Source organism: Hemitrygon akajei, chromosome 29 (assembly GCF_048418815.1).
Source record: "Hemitrygon akajei chromosome 29, sHemAka1.3, whole genome shotgun sequence".
In the NCBI taxonomy this organism is placed as follows: domain Eukaryota; kingdom Metazoa; phylum Chordata; class Chondrichthyes; order Myliobatiformes; family Dasyatidae; genus Hemitrygon; species Hemitrygon akajei.
In genome coordinates, this window is record NC_133152.1 from 20,686,553 (window position 1) to 20,707,307 (window position 20,755).

Genomic DNA, 20,755 nt, shown 5'->3' on the forward strand with positions numbered 1-20,755 from the left:
CCATGACTTCCTCCTTTTCTGCAGCCAACACACTATCTCTGATCAGCAGTGCCATGCCCCCCACTTCTTTTGATTTCCTCCCTGTCCTTTCTGAAATGCACTCTTAAGTAGCCATTCCTGCCCCTGAGCCATCCAAATCTCTGTAATGGCCACAACATCATAGCTCCAAGTATTGATCCACACTCTTAAGCTCATACTCCTTGCATTAAAATAGACACATCTCAAACCATCGGGCTGAGTGCATCCCTTATCTATTATCTGCCCATCCTCCCTCTCACACTGTGCAAGCTTTTTCAATTTGTGAGCCGACCGTCCTTTCCTATGTCACTTCAGTTTGGCTCCCAACCCCCAGCAATTCTAGTTTAAACTCTCCCCAATAGCCTTTGCAAACCTCCCCGCCAGGATATCGGTCCCCCTGTGATTCAAGTGCAACCTGTTTATTTTATACAGGTCACTCCTGCCCCAAAAGAGGTCCCAATGATCCAGAAATCTGAATCCCTGCCCCCGCTCCAATCCCTCAGCCATGCATTTATCCTCCACCTCACTCTATTCCTATACACGCTGTCACGTGGCACAGGCAGTAATCCCAAGATTGCTACCTTTGAAGTCCTGCTTTTCAACTTCTTTCCTAACTCCCTGTAGTCTGTTTTCAGGACCTCGTCCCTTTTCCTACCTATGTCATTGGTACCAATTTGTACCACGACTTCTGGCTGTTCACCTTACCACTTCAGGATATTGTGGACGCGATCAGAAACGTCTCCGACCCTGGCACCTGGGAGGCAAACTACCATCTGAGTTTCTTTCTTGTGTCCACAGAATCGCCTGTCTGACCCCCTGACTATAGAGTCCCCTATCACTGCTGCCATCCTCTTCCTTTCCCTACCCTTCTGAGCCACAGGGCCGGACTCTGTGCCAGAGGTATGACCACTGTTGCTTCCCCCGGGTAGGTTGTCCCCCTCCAACAGCACTCAAACAGGAGTACTTATTGTTAAGGGGGATAGCCACAGGGGTACTCTCTAGTATCTGACTCTTGCCCTTCCCTCTCCTGACTGTTACCCACTTATCTGTCTCCCGAGGCTCCGGTGTGACTACTTGCCTGTAGCTCCTCTCTATCACCTCCTCACTTTCCCTGACCAGACAAAGGTCATCGAGCTGCATCTCCAGTTCCTTAACGCGTTTCTAAGGAGCTGCAGCTTGATGCACCTGGCACAGACATTGCCGTCCAGGAGGCTGGGAGTCTCCCAGACGTCCCACATCCGACACCCAGTACAGAACACCAGCCTCACAGACATACTCCTGAATTCCTATTCTTCACAAGTAACTTAACTCACTTCGACTCATTGAGCCAAAGCCCTCCTACTCTGACTCCCTCTATTCTGTCGCCCGTTCTATAAAGCTGTCTTCTTTTTAAACTCTTCCCCACTGGTCTAACTCCTTGATGTCCATGCGCTTGCTTTTGTATCTCATCCAACAGTGTTCTCCACACAGGACCATAACAAATCTCAAACGGAAACATGTTTTATTAGGATCAAATGAAATGCAAACCAAGGAAGCTAAAGCGACAAGGCAGTGTCACGGGCACTGATGCATTCTATACAGTCTCTGGTGGGTCTGTGGAATGTGGAAGGCGGAGGTTCCAGTATAAACTATTTATTGCAGGATATCAAGCAGTACCTAATCAGTAACAATGAAGAATAAAGAAGCTGAGGAAGGAAACAAGCCATAAAGGCAGAGTTCAGATTAGACTTGGCTTTGAGGCACTGTTTATTATAGCGACAGGCTCAAAAGGTATGCTTCATTTTCTGGACTGTTCAATTGATTATTAAAGTCTCATGCAAGCCCCTGCTCACAAGTACCTGTGGAAGGCAGCAGCTAGTAGCTCCAGACCTGCCTGCCCAATTGACTTGATGCCCCCAGTGTTTTAGTCACATCACTCTACACTTGCTATTCTTCCAGGTCTTGGTGATTTCTTGCACGAGAGGTTTATGTTGGCATTTTTGCACCTATCTGTTACTTAACCATGGAGTTTTGGGCAGCTTTCAAAATCTTAATTCGAACTGGGTATTTCAAGATTACCAAGGTTGTGTGTGTTTCAACTTTGGCAGACTGTAAAAGATGTAGAGTATTGTCCTTCTAATGGTTTTCAGTTCCTTTTCTGCAGAGTCAAACTGACAACCACTAGCAACAAAAGCAATGTGCCATCAATAACTCTCTGCCTGAAAAGCAGGAAACATAAAAGCACATATGTGTGTTTTCTCTCTCTCTCTCTCCCCCCCTCTCCCTCTTTCTTTCTCTCTCTCTGTCTCACTTTCTCTCTCACACACACACACACACACACACACACACACACACACACACACACACACACACACACACACACACACACACACACACACACACACACACACACACACACACACACACACACACACACACACACACACACACACCCAACCTCCCGGGTGTTATAGTGATGTTTAAATGTGGTGTTAGTCTAGTTTGCCTCAGCCTCTAGCATTCGGAGCCTGTGAAATAGTCAGTAATGTGGACTGGTGCAAGATGATGCAAATGGCTGCCAACCTGAAAGGATGAAATTCTCTCATGGGAAAAGTCCTAAATTCTGAAGGACTGAGGTAATTTGCCACTGCTAACTATACCTTCATCACTTCCCACTCCTTCCAAGCCCAGCCAGGTCTCCAATCTATTGGCCCAGGTTTTGGGTTAGTGTGGAAAAACCACATCAACCTACATTGTGTTTCACTACCTTGGGTGGGGAGGGGGGTAAAAGGCAAAGGTCTTTGTATATCCATCTGCTGGTCCTTCAAATTAAAATCCCTACATCTCATCTGCTATAAATGTATTTATATTTCCTTTCTCTTTCTTTCTGTGAATTAGTGGGTTATGTTGCAGAGATGCTGCCTGTTTTGCCGCAGATAGTGTTTTGGATATTTTTAAGATGAGGCATTCAATCACTTCACAAATGAAAGAGTTCTTGTACTCTTGTTTTCAATCTCATGTCTCACAATGAGGAAAGATTTTCATGTCTATTATTGTACTTCTGTCCGATCTGACTGGTTTCTTTACCCCCTGGGAGAGGCTGGTCTGATAGGCTTTCCAGTTTTTGGCCATTTCAAACCATTGCACAGCACTGAAAGTTTCCTTTTGCTGTTCCCAACGCAGCTCACCCCAGTAACAGACCACAGCCGTTAACACTTCGCCATGATATGCAACTCATTTTGTTCTCCATTCTTCTAAAGGTGTAGGATTCACTTCCAAAATTGCTTATCACCTCCAAATGTCCACAAGTGGACTTAATGGCTTTGGACTAAAGATCACCAAGACCAAATAGCAATATGAAAACAATATGAAAGCAATATGCCAGTAGGACGCCAGCCAGGAATAGTCGGTTAATTTCTACACTTAACGGCATATGTATTGGCGCATTAATTTGCTGGATGCTTCGTTCACTCCCAGGTTCAAAGTTCAAAGTACATTTATTATCAATTTGTGTGTGTAGTATACAACCCTGAACTTTATCTTCCCCACAGGCAGTCACAAAACAATTTGAGTCATTTGGCCCCTCCCATGCACCTCACCACTCACCCACTCACCCTGGGGAACGTGTATCACCAACAAGGAGTCCTCTACATGGCCACATCCTGTTCCGGTCAGCGTAGCTTTCTGTTATCCAAAAGTATTCCAGTTAGAGGAGCAAGACGGCTAATTTGCTTATGCCAGTTCTCCAACCATAGCTTTCCAGAGAAACGTCAGTTCCGATTGCTCCCCATGAGAATTTCCTCAGCTCACTGGTAGCAGTCAAACTGATCTGTGGACTTAGGAGGTCAGTGGATGCCCACGTCAGCTTGAAGACACTGCAAATAACTCTACTTGGCCGGCCAGCTGCAGTACTGCTATTTCAGAGCATTTGAATCCTGATCAGAGGTAGTATTGTGTGTGTTTGTGAATGCACGCAGTCTTGCATGAGTTTTCCAGTAACCATAGGTAGTCCTAGGTTCTTGCTGAATGACCTGGTTTGGAACATGTTTAACCCTTTTTATGGTGATTGTGCCGTAGATAAAATTGAGGGTCCTGCACGCTTTTCCCCCTTCGTGGTCGTCCTTTTGGTACAGAGGTCCCCTTCCAGAAGACCCTTTCCTCCGCAGAATTTCATCCAGCTTCTTCTTCTCTTGTAGGCCAAGCAGTCCCTAGCCACACTGACCAAGGATGTCCCCAAGAGGCACTCACTGGCGATGCCGAGCGAGAGTATGTTAAATGGGAACCAGGAGTGGGTGACACAGTCAGACCTACCACTCACTGCGGCAATTCGACAGAGCCAGCAGACGTTGTATCATGCGCACCACCACTCGGTAGACAGGCAAGGTAAGAGGTTATAAGTCACGGGAACCTGAGGTTTGTTAATTCTGACTTTTCTTTCCATCCAAATTTTATTATAAGTAACCACTGCTAACGTTCAGTTGATCCCATGCTAACGCTTTATTGTGTTTTTCCTGGTTTACGTTTCCTGCATTATAGAATTTACAGCACAGAATTTGTCCTATGAGCCATTGTGCCTGTGCTGAAATTGCATCTTCAACAAATCCCATCCTGTTTTACTCTTACTGCCCTAATTCTTCTTTTAAATATGGATCTGGTTCCCTTCTGTCTCCATGTTGTACTCGTCTATCAACTGAGTTTCAACTATTTTTTGGATGCACCAACCGTTGTTATTTTGTATTAACACCGAAACGCATATCCCCAATAAAAGGTAGTGTAATGGGGCCTGCAGGATATTTAAAGGCATGTTCAGGTTGGCACCAGGAATTGTATACTGAAGTGGAATTGCACTTTGGTAAGTGCAGCTTCCAGTACTTTGCAGTGTACCAATCTGGCAAGCATTATCCCTGAAAGGCACATTCCCCCACTACAAACAGGTACCGCATGGCTGCCATGCGGGAACAGCAGCTGGCTTCCTGGCTCCTTATGGGTGGCGTGCAGCTCTTCATCGGAGTGTGCCAACGTCCAGTAGACTTGAAAGTGTCATCATAAAATGACCAGTGTGAAAGGTGATCACAGGAAATCGCACTCACTAAGGTGATACGTACATAAATCTCGTGCCCACACAGACCTCATCAGGGTGAGCAGCGAAGCAGTGAAGTCGGTTCTACCAAGCCGCTTAGTAAATAAGGCAGGGTTTCAGTCTCTCATTTGTTATGATCAGTGTAGCTCAATCTGCAGAGTAGGGCCTCTTCTCATTCATGGCCTGATTTTTCATGAATCCGATGGGTGTTAAAAAAGTATATTGCGGAGAGGATGATTTAGTCTGGATTGGGCAGAGAGGGGTAGCAGCTTCCTTGTGAGAGTTTCCCCCTCCTCCCCCCCCCCCCCCCCCCTTGGAGATGCTCTGCAATTTTCCCCCGCCAGCCTTCTTTGTTATTGTTCATCTTGGTCCTGCTTCACTTCAGCCTCTGGTCGACATGTTGCTCTCGCTCGCTCTCCTCTCTCTCTCTCCGATAGGCTGCTGTGTTCACGTCACCATCTTGTGCAGCCGACTGCACGTTAAATGTCTCTGCGCCTCCTGCGCTTGTGTATAGGCCTCTTCTGGCACCCAGTGGCATCCTAGTTTTGCAAGACCAGTGTTTTCCATAACATTCCAACTACGGGCTGGCTCTCATGTGGCGTTCTGGGACTGTGAATCAGTATGTAGAGGATTGCTCTTTTGCCCCAGGATTCTTCAGACAGTGCTAATAGCAGAAACCTTCAACCAGATCTGACTCTCTGTGATTCAAAGATGAATATGGCATGTATGCCTTTTAGACACATGGCATTAGGGGGAACTTCTTCACTCAGAGAGTAGTGGGCGTGAGGAACGAGCTGCCATCTGACGTGGTAAATGCGGGCTCACTTACGTTTTAAGAATAAATTGGATAGATACATGGATGGGAGAGGTCTGGAGGGTTATGGACTAGGTGCAGGTCAATGGGACTAGCAGAATAGAGTTTCAGCACAGACTAGAAGGGCTGAATGGCCTGTTCTCTGTGCTGTAGTGTTCTATGGCATTAGCCTTGAGAAGCTCTTCAGAGGATCCACAAACAGCTGAAGTTTCAGAGCGTGGAAACCTTTCTTACTGAGGAAAATTGCCGTGTTATTAGTGGGAGCTCTTGTGACATGGGTTAATCCGTGAACTCTCTCTCTCAGCCCCTGAGGTGCCATGTGGTCCTGAATGAAATACCTCTGAATGATGCCATTTCTGATGCAGCAGTGAGCGGCAATGTGAGAGATTTGCTGAAGTCACAGAGTGCCATGTAGTGAGGACATTCAGATCTGAAATTATTTCAGCCTCCACCTCCACCAGAAAGAGCTGTCCAGGGGCAGGTGTGTGGCCAAAAGTGTTCCTGCAGAATGTTATTTACTGGTGTCCTAACTGCCTTGGAAAACCCGAGCCTGTAGATATAGTTTCCTTCAGAGAGGTCCAGGTAGCATGCAGGATCTCTGAAGATCCCAGGGACATTTGTGACCCCTCCCCCCATGTAACCAGTCAGAATGATGGCATACGCCCACTGGTGACATCATCAAGATGATGTTCAACTCTAAATTTCCCATTTATGTTAGCAAGTTTGAAAATGGGTATTGCCTGATTTGCAGTATCATTAGGGGTGTTAACAGGATTAGCACTACATTATCCAGAAGATGATTAACTCCAGGCTCAAAATATTTGTAATTCATTATCACATAAAACATGGATGCTACTGGGTCCAATTTCTAAGCCTCGGTGTTCTAAGAATTTTTTGTCTGGGGTGGGGGTGAACCTTCGCCATTTATTCTTTGAATGAAAATCCTCAGTCCAAATTGTAAATGTGTAGAGGATAGCTGTAGATGTCTGGGGAGCTTATCTGAATTTCATGAGCTCTGCTCAAGTACTGGATTTATCTGGAGAGAAAGGCAGCCAGGTAGGAGTTGAGCGAGGCAAAGGAGAGGCATAATACTGAAAGGACTCTATTTTTCGTAGCAAGCGCTGATAAGTGCATTGGGATTCCAAGACATTCAGTGTTAGTCAATGTGATTCTGTGCTTAAGTTCCTCAAAGCTCTTGACTGAGTTCTAGCTGGTTACTCTAGGTGTCTGTTATTAGAGGCAGACATTAAATGGACACGCATTTTAATCCCAATCCTCATTCCCATTCCAATATGTTAATGCATGGCCTCTACTACCACGACGAAGCCACTCTCAGGTTGGAGGAGCGACACCTCATATTCTGTCTGGATAGCATGAAAATCAATTTTTCTAACTAATGGTAATTTCACCCCTTCACCCTTCCCGCTCTTTCCATTCCCCACTCTGGAGCCCCTCCTCCTTTCCATTCTCACCAGGTCCACTCTGTTTTTCTATCAGATTCCTCCTCCTTCAGTGCTTTACCTTTTCCACCTATCATCTGCCAGCTTCCCAAGTCGTCCACATTCCCCACCCACCTAGCTCCACCTATCACCTTACAGCTCATACTCCTTCCCTCCCCCCACCTTATTCAGGTTTCTTTCTCCTTCCTTTCCAGTCCTGATGAAGGGTCGCAATCTGAAACGTTAATGTTTATTCCTTTCCATAGATGCTGCATGACCTACTGAGTTACTCTACATTAGATATAAAAGTTGTCCAAACCTCTTGATTAAAATCCAACAACTCTGTACACTACATCCCTTCAGTATTGTCCTCAGTGTGAGGTATTGATCACATTCTGCTTTGGTACCAGAGGGTCGAACTGGCAGGAAAAATGTTCCCAGATAGAAACGTTCTAAATACATAAAACGCAATGACTGTGAAATGGTTCCCATGTATATTTGGTGTTTGAGCGGGGATGAAGATCAATAGTATAATGTAATTGAATGAACTCAGCTTTACAAGACTATAACAGTGTTGAATTAAATGTTTGGGATAAATAGAGCACCTAATGTATGCTTGCTGTTGGATTTAACAATTTGAAGTTAAGAATCAGCTTCTCAATTACTGTGTCAGTTACACAACATGCACGTTAAGCAAAGCAGAGACATGGTCCACGCCAGTACGTTGTTACCAGACCAATCAAACCAAACAAGTTTTCTGTGGCCTCTACTTCCTGATAGCTAACCCAAGACTGCGTTCAGAATAGTTCCCTACGTAAAGGAGAGATCCAGTTTTGGGAGAAATATCTATACCCCATCTAGAATCTGGTTTTATCAATATTTGACCAAAGCAATCTCAAGATGGGTCCAAAATATACAAGTTTAAAATTAATCCCTAATTGCTGCACATCGGGTCCATTTTGACCAGTTTCTTTTTAATTCTGCAGCTCGAGGTTATCCAAAGTCTTGTGATTTATAACAGGGAGAAGGTTTTTGCACCTCTTTTCTCCGTTTTCCAATTCACATAAAACTTCTCTTATAAACAAGATGTCTTTGGAATGTCCAAACAAATCCTTCTCATGTCTGTGGCTGTTGTCTGATCCCTTAATGTTTCCACTCAGATAGCATTTTCTACATTTGACCCAGCTTTCTGTCTCTTAATTGTTGATATTAATTGTGGATTCTGTTGGATTTATTTACTCATTCTACCATGCATAATTACTTTGTAGTAGAGGATGAGATTGACATCTTTTAGCTTCTACTGATTTTTGTGAACAGTGGCTGCTTCTCTCCCAGGCTGAGCTGTTATTTAATGGACTATCATGCTAATTGTTTAATAGCCTGAAGCTACATATATCTTAAAAGCAATCTTAACTAGTTCTTACCCATCATTCATTTTATTTTAATACTGTTTTGTGACCTAAAGGATCTTTAAAACAACATCTAGAATCTAGTTTTATTACTATTTGACCAAAGCAATCTTAAGAAGGGTACAGAATATTCAAGTTTAAGATTAATCCCTCATTACTGCTTTAAACCCTTTTGTCATTAAAACATCTAACTGAAAGGAGAAAAAGTAGGTTAATATTGTAAACCTAAAATTCCCAGTGCTCCAGTTTCCTCCTGCAGTCCAACGACAGTGGGTAAGTTAATTAGTCATTGTAAATTGTCCCATGATTAGGCTAGAGTTAAATCGGGGCTGCTGGGTAGCGAGGCTTGATGGTCCTACTCCGTGCTGTATCTCAATCAATGAATGAATCAACCAATTTATCGATAAATAAAACCAAACAATGCTGAGATGCCCAGCAGATCAAGGAACATCCATGGAAAGGAAAAAAACATAGTTAATGCCTTTAGACTAACAACTCTTTTGTCAGACTTCAAAAAAATATTCCCACACGGCACAAAGCTGTTTAGTGTTAATCATTAATTGGCATTCTCACTCTTGTTGGCAATAAATACCCAACGTAGTAAAGGGAATTGTTTCACTAGGCTCTAGATAGCACTACAAATGAGACGGTTATTCAGCAGTTCAGGCTGACTGCCCCAACGCCTAACCTACTCTATAGAGCTAATGAGGGAATACTTAGAAGGACAGAGGAGACAGACTTGTGCCCTGCATTTATCTAAAGCTCTGCATGACTTGGGGACACTTAATGGGACAGTGGATGTTGGCAGGCTATCACCAGGTCGTGCAGAGACACTTAAAAGAACAGTGGATATTGTGATTCAGATGCATACAATATGGATGCAGTTTTTACATGGAACAGCTGAATATTGATCAGGATTAGAAGTCCAAAAGTTCGGAGATAGGATTGATCTCCCATTTGTCATCAGCCAACTCGAAAGAGAGAGAGAGAAAAACGAAGAAAAAGAAACCCTGAGTACCACCAGATATTAAGCATTTAGCCGCTGGGGCTTTTCTGTCTTGGAAGAATTCAATAAACCGCCCCTTGCAGCATTGTAGCACACTTAGGTAGCTAAACGTGATCTTAGTAGCTTCAGGCAAAGAAGAGAAGGGTGAAAAGGCCTTTACCTCATTTGGGGTTAAAGGTGTAAGGTCACATGTTGATCGATGTTTCTGTTTAATTTTTATGCAGGAGTGCGAGTCAGTCCCTGTCACTCGAGGCAACCGTCCACCGTCTCGGACGCCTCGGTGCTTGAGGGTGAAAGGTCGTCCACACCAAGTGACATCAACTCACCGCGACATCGGACACACTCACTCTGTAATGTAAGATACACTTGTGGGATCACTGACTGTTCCAGGTTCTGTAGCTCAGCAGACATCTCACCACATGTACACATCTGCCCCAGTCAATTTGTAAAGAATAGAGCTGCTGGCCCCGGCACTTCTAATTTTGAAACTTACTGACTGTAAAGTTGGAAGCCCCGTGTGTTTAGGTTCTGCCAAGAGAAGTTCCTTCCTCTTCCACCTTCCAGTTAGGTTCACTATCAGAGACTCAGGCTGGGAACTGTGTTTCCAGAAATGGGATCAGATCCATCCCAATTACCTGCCCTGTCTTCCTGAGCAAAGGCGGTCATTTTTTTGACTCTGGGTTAAAGTGTAAGATGTGGCATATCAATTCTGCAATCCATTTCATTGAGTCATTGATTTAAAGATAAGGAGGTGTGTAAGTGAGCTGCAAAACAGTAGTCCCATCTCTCTCAGTTATGCAAAGTCCGAATCCAAATCTGTAATGCCACTGGGAAAATTTAGGGAAACTAAATAGCAAGCACGAAACTCATTGTTTGTGTGAACAAAATGCTCACATGACAGGAAACATTTCTGGTAAGTGGCACAAGACTTGTTTGCAGTCCTGGCACATTAGTTGTCACCGTTGGGCATCAAGGCTGTGGAATCAATGGGTGGTTGGTTCCGATCCTGGCATCAGAGCGGAGAAGGTCAAGTGAAGGTATGATAAAGGGTTTTTTGAGTGGTTGGGCTTTGGCTCAGGAGTTAGTGATGAGGATGAACATTTTAAAATGAGCATTGAAAGAGGCAGGAGAGGGGTTACTAAAGCTTTACTAACACACGGAGGTAATAGGCCATAGATTACCTTACAACAGGGGGTGATTGAAATTGGGAATATTGTATCTACGGTTTAATTGGAGACAGATTAGACAGGACGTTTGGGTGAACATAAGAGCAGTGAAATTATGTTTTGATTGCTCGAGCAGAGAGCTGGCATAGACACAATGGGCCAAGTGACCTTTTTCTGTGCTGTAAAACTTAACTGGTGTGCGTGATCATTCTCTCTTCCTGAACCTGATTTTGAATCTTCTACTTCGTCACTATTGCTTATGCCTCACATTCTACTACAAAGTTTTTATTACTCATTTTAAGTTGAAGTAAAGCAACGATACGGGGTCAATTTGACTCAGTTTTAAATTCTTCAATACTTGGACATATTGGTAAAAGTTCTGCTGCAGTTCAAAAGCTATATGGTATTTAACCAATAGTTCACAGAGTGTTGCGATTTATTCTTTATTTCATTTTGATACTGAGTTCTCTGTCTTTTTTACAGGTCTTTTGCAATTTCTTCCTGATTAAGTTCTCTTTTTATATGTAGCATTTTGTAGGGAAAAGTTTAATCAGTCGCAGCTTTACACAAAATTCTTGGTTCAATCATGTTCTGACATACAACTTTGCCTTTTCCTCGTCATCAAAGTATTGCATGTACCTGCCCCAGATTGACGTTCCTCCTCCTCCACCACTGCACACCTGCTCCAGGCACCCAGTTCACTCCCCCCCACCACCTCCACCACTTTCCTCGACTTGTGATATTGCCTACGCAAGGTCAGCTGTTTTGCGTTCTTCACACCCTCTACAGTGATCCTCACAGATGAGAAATGGGACTAAATTAATATGGTAATTAATATAAAATTACGGCACTGCAGTTTAATTATAGCTAGTTAGTCATGTCGTGAAGTAGTTGTTTAAAATGTTTCAGCAATGCACAAAAATGAGGGGAAAATAAGCTAAGGCAGTACTCACTTCTGAGTCGTTTGATGTTCTTTCTCTTGTCCAATAGTAGTCAGTTACTGCAATCATAGAGCTTTTGTGGCTTTGCACATACCTGTAATCGGAGATAAAATTAGCAAATCCCTACTCCCTAAAAATGTGTATCCTCTGGTTTTCCATCCTTCTGCCACCAGGTTTCCTGCACTATTTCTTGTTTGTATTTAATTAACTGAATTATGGGTAACCATTAAGATGGAAAATTTTAACTATATCTGGGCCAGGATTGACAAAATTTATTCTACTTTGTGACTTTGTTGATTCTACACTTGGTTCTTTCCAGTTCCCAAGGTCTACGTTAGTTTGTTGCTAATAAAATTGGTTTGGAATTCTTGATGAATCTTAAGACATCTCTTTTCTCATCATTTGCACAGGTGTGAAATTATCCTACTGATTTTGCTTTAAACAGTAAGATAATTCCACATTTTTAAAGTGATAATTTCTCTTTCCCTTTGACCATACCTACAAATTTGTGTTTCCCTTTCCAAATTTAAACTGTTTGACAATATTTTAAACTCATTCCTTTCTATCCTCACCAATTAGTTCCTTTCCCTCCACAAATGCTGCTTGACATACTGAACCCCTCTTACAGATTGTTTGCTGTTTAAATCCATTAATCTGTGTGTTCACATGAAGTACCTCAAGATTTTTTTCCATTGTGCAAGTTGCTATTTCAAATATGTGCAGCCTATAATGTTGGGAAAGTGCAGATCATTAAAAGTCAGGTGGATGGTAAGCAATATAACCTAAGAAGGTGTACACTACATGTCTAGCAGTGTCTAACCATTCAATAGGCAGTGAGGATCGATTGGGAGCAGCCATATCTTGATAAATATATAAGGAAGAGATTGGTAGAGTGATGTCCATTTCTTAATCATCTAACCTTGTGTCTGCTATGTAGTCAGCATATAGTCTTATCAGTCTTAGGCAGTTTTCCCCCACACAGACTGCACTGGAATCATTAACTAATGGTGTGAGGAGAATTTTATCTTTTGGAAAACTAAGTATGCTTAGGATTTCACTTGGTACGTCCTTGACTGTGTTTTATACTAAAAACATACCCACTTTGCTACCAGTGTGCATTTTCTGGTTGGTTAATTGAGGGAGACTGGTTGATACTCCTTATCCCAGGAAAATTTAGATTTATATTAAAGCGAAGTGTCAGCAAGTTCATCACAAGCCAAGTCTGACCTGTCACTTTTCCACTCCGCAGCTGGCCAGAAAATGATCAGATGCAGTGCACAGCCTCTCTTTTCTTATGTGGCAATAACTAGTCCACTGCTGTAGACTATCCTACCTCATCCCACACTTTGGAGAGACCGTAAGTTCTAGTAAAACACAAAATGTTGGAGGGACTCAGCAGGCCAGGCAGTATCAAGGGTCTCGGCCCGAAACATCAACTGTACAATGGCATGCAAAAGTTCTCAGATAACTTTTACCAAGGTCTCTGACCTTAATTAGCTTGTTAGGGCTATGGCTTGTTCACAGTCATCATTAGGAAAGGCCCTAATGCAAATACAAATTTCAAAGCTTTATATATACCCTGACTCCTCAAACCTTGTCCCAAAAATCAGTAACCATGGTTTCCTCTAAGCAGCTGCCTAGCACTCTGAAAATTAAAATAAATGATGCCCACAAAGCAGGAGGAGGCTATAAGAAGGTAGCCAGTTCCTCAGTTCGTAATGTAATTAAGAAATGGCAGTTAACAGGAACGGTAGAGGTCAAGTTGAGTCTGGAAGACCAAGAAAACTTTCCAAGAGAACTGCTCGTAGGATTGCTAGAAAGGCAAATCAAAACCCCCATTTGACTGCAAAAGACCTTCAGGAAGGTTTAGCAGACACTGTTCTATTGTGCAGCGACACCTGCACAAATATGACCTTCATGGAAGAGTCATCAGAAGAAAACCTGTCCTGTGTCCTCACCACAACATTTAGCATCAGAAGTTTGCAAAGGAACATCTAAACAAATTTGGTGCATTTTGGAAACAAGTCCTGTGGACTGATGAAGTTAAAATAGAATTTTTTGGCCACAATAAGCAAAGGTATGTTTGGAGAAAAAGGGGTGCAGAATTTCATGAAAAGAACACCTCTCCAACTGTTAAGCAAGGGAGTGGATCGATCATGCTTTGGGCTTGTGTTGCAGCCAGTGGCACGAGGAACATTTCACTGGTAGAGGGAATAATGAATTCAATTAAATACCAGCAAATTCTGGAAGCAAACATCACATCGTCTGTAAAAAAGCTGAAGGTGAAAAGATCCTTAATGATCCTAAACACATCTCAGAATCCACAATGGACTACCTCAAGAGGCGCAAGCTGAAGGTTTTGCAATGGCCCTCACAGTCCCCTGACCTAAACATCGAAAATCTGTGGATAGACCTCAAAAGAGCAGTGCATGCAAGACGGCCCAAGAATCTCACAGAACTAGCAGCCTTTTGCAAGGAACAATGGGCAAAAATCCCCCAAACAAGAATTGAAAGACTCTTTGCTGGCTACAGAAAGTGTTTACAAGCTGTGATATTTGCCAATGGGGGGGTTATTAAGTACTGACCATGCAGGGTGCCCAAACTTTTGCTTCGGGCCCTTCTACTTTTTTGTTATTTGGAAACTGTAAAAGATGGAAATAAAAAAGTAATCTTGCTTAAAATATTAAAGAAATGTGTCATCTTTAACTTTTTGTCTTTTGGAAATCAGGTCATCTCTTACTCGCTTAGCTATTCGCAGTAACAGAAATTTTGACCAGGGGTGTCCAAACTTTTGCATGTCACTGTACTTTGTTTCCATATATACTGCCTGGCCTGCTGAGTTCCTTCAGCATTTTGTGTATATTGCTTGGATTTCCAGCATCTGCAGATTTTCTCTTGTTTAAGCTCTACGGAGAACTCATTTGCTATCTAGCATGGAAATGAGCTGTGCTGATTCAGACCTTAGGTAGTGGTGAATCATCCATATTCAGCCTTACTGTTAAAATTGCTCTTGATTGCTCTGCATAACAATTGAATTGACTTTATTACTTACATTCTTCACATACATGAGTAAAAATATTTATGTTAAGTCTCTGTCTAAATCGGCAATGTGCAATTTATAGTAATTTGTAATAAGTAGAATGTACAACAGGACTGTTATAACATAGAAATACAATTGTGTCAGCATGAATTAATCCGTCTGATGGCCTGATGAAAGATGCTATCCGGGAGCCTGTTGGTTCTGGCTTTTATGCTGCAGTACCATTTCCTGGATGGCAGCAGCTGGAACAGTTTGTGGTTGGGGTGACTCGGGTCCCCAATGATCCTTTGGGCCTTTTTACACACCTGTCATTGTAAATGTCCTGAATCATGGGAAGATCACATCTGCAGATGCGCTGGGCTGTCTGCACCACTCTCTGTGGTGTTCTGTGATTGAGGGAAGTACAGTTCCCATACCAGGCAGTGATGCAGCCAGTCAGGATGCTTTCAGTTGTGCTCCTGTATAAAGTTCTTAAGATCTGGGGCCCCAAACCAAACCAAACCCACTGGAGGTGAAAGAGGCTGTTGTGAAAGGTACATACCAGCTGTTGTGCTTTTTTCATCACAGAGCTGGTATGTACAGACCACGTGAGACCCTCAGTGATGTGTATGCTGAAGAACTTAAAGCTGTTCACCCTCTCAACCCCAGATCCATTGATGTCAATAATGATTAGCCTGTCTCCATTCCTCCTGTAGTCCACAACTAGCTCCTTTGTTTTTGTGACATAGAAGAAGAGGTTGTTTTCTATGTTGTCTTCGTCAGAGAAGTGACTCCATTGATTCTACCCAATTCTCAAGGTCTAAACTCAATAAGTACCTTAATTCAATTTTAATTCCTTCAATAGAAAGCTTCTGACCTGTGATATCAGAAACCAAGGCTTTTCCCGACCCTCATTTAAATGAGTCCCCTCTAGTTTTTCATTCCTCTTCCACTGGGTTCCATGTACCCTCCCTTGACTGTATTTAGTTTAACTGAATTTCAAATGAATATTTCCAACCAAATCCCTTTGCTCTGGGAGGTGTTTCAGCCAGAGATGTTCTACCTGATTCTCAAGGTCTAAGTTTGCTCTTTTGCTAAAAACATTTGTTGGGAAATACATCAAGATGAGGTTTCAGTCATCTCTACTCTCTCATCATTTGCAATGATCATCAGCAAGCCCTTTTGCAGAAGTGTGAACTCTGGGGGCTAGACCCCGTGGTTGAACCACTTGCTGACACATGAAGGCAAGCTCTCACAGTGAAAGTGGATTCTCCATGTCCAGAAAGAGATGGGGGTGGAGGGGAATTTGCTATAGTTCATATTCAACAACTAGGGGGGAAAAAAACAATTTCAGTTTTTGTGTTTTAATTATCAGTCACTAGAAGATCTAGAAGAACAAAAGAGGAAGAAAAAGAAGGAGAAGATGGTGTTTGGCTCCATTTCGCGGGTGTTTGCCAGGGGCAAGCAACGGAAGTCCCTGGATCCCGGCCTCTTTGATGGTACTTCTACCGATTATTACGTAGAGGAAGATGCAGATTGGTGATAAACAGCCACTCATTCGCAGAGTGTGTGGGTGTGCGTGTTTGTTTGTGTGAGTGTGTATGCGCGTGGGTGTGTGAGTGTGTGTGCGTGTGTGCTCACCATCTTGTTAGATCGAATTGCGTGTGGGCACACACCGTTGTTGGATGTGTGTGATTGTGTGTGTGTGTATGGGGGGCACATCCATGTGCTCATTAGATGTGTGCATGTCTCTGTTTTTAAAGTTTAAAATACGTGAGTGCTGGGGCAGGTCCAGCACACTCTGTAATTAATGTGTGTATATATATACATATATATATATAAATTTGTGTGGATAATGTCACCTGTGAATCTGTGGAGCAACACGGCTGTGTTTTAACTTACTGATACTGGAACCTTGAAGGACAGCTGTAACTGTAAATAACTGCAATTGTGCACTTTGTGCTTCTTTGTAAGGTAATTTCTCCTGTTTGTTAGTCCCATGTCCCACTGTATGTTGTATACCATCAGTTTGACAATTGATTGGAACCTCCTCACTTCAACTGGGCATGCTCACGATTTCCATTGTCTTTAAACCAGGGCCTCAGTTTCCAAATTATGATCAACTGTAAGACTTGGTAATATCTTTAAGGCTTCATTCCCATTGGCTGAGCATGCTCTGTTTGAAAAATTGAGGTGGTTCAATTAAAGAGACCTTGTTCTACCTTTCTCATTTACAGCTGGTCGATCCCACATGGGTAATAATTGGAAGTGAATACACTACAGGGACTGTGAACCACATCTGCTGTAAAGACTTAGGCATGAGGTGGGGATCTTCAACCTTCACCACAGCAAGGTTGTGCACATCAGAGATCTCACTCCAGTCTGTCCACAACCAGTTTAATATAATTCACCTAAGCATAGGAACCAGGGAGCAAGAGTGGCAGTATAATCCTCCTGACGGTTCTACCATTCAGGCCCATCTGCAATGTTGACTTTGGCCCACATCCTTAAAAAGCCCCTAACAGAAAACCTGGCAATGTTTGTTTATAAATTATCAATTAAACTGGCATCAACTGTGGTTTGTGGAATAAAGTTCCAAGCTTGTACAAGGCATTACACGTAAAGATATTTCTGAATCTATATCTGGAACGGCCTGGTTCAAATGTTTAGGTCATATCTGTCAGCCTCTAGATTTCCCTAACCAGCAGAAATTGTTTAACTTGAACGTACTCCAACACTTCCCCTGAAATATGTTGTGCACTTTGTTAAAACACTACATTATCCTGTAACTCCCCGTAAATTAAATCCCAATTTGTGTAACTCTGACAATAGAATTATAGCATTCTGTTAAATCTACAGTGGGGACCGAAGGCAATATCATTTCCTCAGATGTGATGTGATGAACCCAACATCCCACATTGGCCCAACGAGATCTCTGGTCATTGCTTCCACCTCCATATAGTCCGGTCCCTTCAGTCAGTATTCCATTAACTTTATTTTCTATACCTCGTTTTGATGATCTAAGTATTTGAATCAAGAAACATTGGATGCAGCATTTATCTAACATCAACATCATTCTCTGAATCATTCCTCTGAATGAAAAGGAATCCCACACAAGAGTTTAAGTTTGTCATTGGGTCATGGAATATTTCTGTAATCTCAGACAATTGTAGCCATGATAGGTAGAAGCCACTTGCTACTGCAGTAGAGTAACCCCTAAACGTGATGCTTCTGATTCTGTCACAATGTCATTCTTGATATATAATTCCCTTGGTTAGTGCTGGCTACGAGATTGAACAGTGCACTATCCCCCAACCACAGCTATGCCGGGTCTCTCCAGTAATCAGTCATTACATTGGGCAGCCAGCTGTGAATTGTCAGCCATTCTGAATGATTAGTTCATTTCATTAAATTATTGTGGGACCTATTAATTAAATTATTGTAGGATTTTCACCTTGCAGGCCAATAATCTATTCCAAACAGCCTTTATATGTGGACCAAGAAAGGATAATGGTCTCTTTAAAAATTGTCAAACTGCAAATAATGTCAAACTAACACACTACCATCATATGGGGAACTGCAAATATGCAACTCCCTATCCTGCTTTGCAAAGGAAGCTGTGGGAATTGGAATGTTGGTGACATCACTTCCTGTCGAAAGACCAGCTGCAGGGGTTAACTTGCATGGGATGGTGGACGTTCTTTTTTTTTTGTAAGTCTTCTGTTTAATTTTTTAAGGAGACAGTTTTTATTCCTGTTAAGATGTTGTCAAACTTACAAGTTATTTCAATTCCACTCTGCCAGTCTGTCGTAGTTCAGACCTTTAGAATTTGTGAGGCTGTGTTCACTGCACAGAAAGCCAACGCCTCCTAAAGCATTCGAAGTCAGTCATCACATCCTCTGTCAGCTAACTCAAAGAAAAAATTCTTAACCGTGATTGTACATTAACTTAAGAGTCAGGCGGGCTGAAACAATATTTTCTGAGCCTGTTGTTTGCATGGTGAAAGGCTGGAATTTTAAATCCCTTGTAAGCTTGACATCTTTTTAAAAGCATTCCCGCTCACTTGGGGGTTCTTTTTATTTGTAAATTAGGTAAAATAATGCTACCAATACTGAAAGAAAATGGATTTATTTAAGAAACTAAATAGAAAATTTATGCTGGGGAAATTTAGAGTCAAATTGTTTTATCCCCGCACTGAATGCTATGAGAAACTCAGCAGTGCGGTTTCAACTACAAGTGGATTAAAATAAAGCCTATTTTAAAATAAATGGTACATCTTCTCTGTGGTTTCCTATATAGAGGTATAGGTCACAATCATGGAGCAACTCACAGGGTCAAACATCAAAGGACTTTATGTCAGACTCCAGGGCTCATTTTCCTTTTGGTCTTGGTATCTCTGCTCTCCTCAGGAGGTTAGTCATCTCCCCCCCCCACTGGAGCTGGGTAGGTTTAACGAGTGTTAGCCCATTAGAAGCCTTTTAGGATAAGCGAAGTGGTGTGATGGAATTAATAGTGACAAGATTTGTTTTTGTACATGTCACTCAAAGTTAAGGCAACTGTATAAATAATCAAAAGGTAGAACATAGTGGTCTGAAAATGGAATTCTCTGCCTCTGGTTTGGTGTCCAAACAGAGCCGACAATTTTTAATAAAAGGACACATTTTCATAATGCTGTTTAAATGTGATAAGGGTTCCTTCCTCTACTGCCCTTTCAGGCAAATGGATTCCAGGAACCTACCTCACGATGAAAGAAAATCCTAATCTTCTTTCTAATCCTTCCACCAATCACTATATACCAATGTCTTCTTTTTTGTGACCCTTCCACTAAGACAATAGACAATAGGTGCAGAGGTAGACCATTCGGCCCTTCGAGGAGCTGGAGTCACAGATCTACAGTGTAGAGAAAATAGGCTCTTCCTACCCATTTACCCTGTCTAGTCCCCTCATGAGTTTATACACTCAACTGCAGTGTACAAACTGTTTGTACCAAGGTAAGCAGCCCCAGTCCGTTCAGTCTTCCCTCACAACTAAAATTTTCCAAGCCTGGCAACATCCTCATACACTTCCTTTGTGTCCTAGCCTGTAGTTTGAACATCCCTGCAACATGATATGCTGTAGCTCAAACTGTGTTATAACCTTGTTCCAGCATTTGTTGGTAAATTGGCTTATTGTTGTCACCTGTGACAAGGTACAATGGCATTGCGAGTACAGCATCATAACTCCAGAAACCTGGAACAATCCTGACCTCCAGTGATAACTGCGTGGAGTTTGCACACTCTCCCTGTGATTGTGTAGCCATCGTAAATTGCCCCTGGAGTGTAGGTGATGGAATCAGAGGAGGGGGAGTTTGATAGGGTTGACGTGAATGGATATTGATAGACTGAATTCTGTGGGCTGAACGGGGTGCTGCTGTGATGTCTGTTTCTGAGACTCACATTTTCTCCCTGGTCTTGTATCCTAATCATCGGCTTATTATGCAAACCAAACTTATACCCTCTGAAGAGGTTAACATCAGACGAGTTGCCCATGAAAGAAAAGTCCCAGCACAGTTTTTCAGAAAGCCCGAAAATACTTACAGCACAGAAAGCGGTTAGTTGAACCCACGCTGGTGAAAAGGAGCAGCCATCTTGATGACTCACCTTACAGTATTTAAGAATCTGCTGACTCCAACTTTCTTCTATTCCTTCAGTCTTCTCAATATCCTCCCATACTGTGTCTTCTGTTTCCATGTTACACCTTTCCAGATTCATCACCTCATACTGGAATTTAGTTTTCCAGTCTTCTGCTCAACTAACCAACCATTTCCATCCGAAAGCTTTCCCCTTCCCTGTCAGCTGTATTGCCAATTTAAAACATATGCAAACACCTTCATTGTGCCCCCAGC

At 42.6% G+C, this 20,755-nt stretch overlaps 1 protein-coding gene across 4 annotated transcripts in view; it reads left to right on the forward strand.

Annotated features, from left to right (window-relative positions):
* Positions 1-20,755, forward strand: part of LOC140718273 (kazrin-like) — a 713,538-nt gene that overhangs the window by 574,526 nt on the left and 118,257 nt on the right. For all 4 annotated transcript variants that reach the window (XM_073031791.1, XM_073031792.1, XM_073031793.1 and 1 more), the window contains 3 exons: positions 4,194-4,380; positions 9,970-10,100; positions 16,247-16,370. In XM_073031791.1, coding sequence (XP_072887892.1) covers positions 4,194-4,380; positions 9,970-10,100; positions 16,247-16,370 — 442 coding nt within the window. The remainder of the gene's footprint in view (positions 1-4,193; positions 4,381-9,969; positions 10,101-16,246; positions 16,371-20,755) is intronic.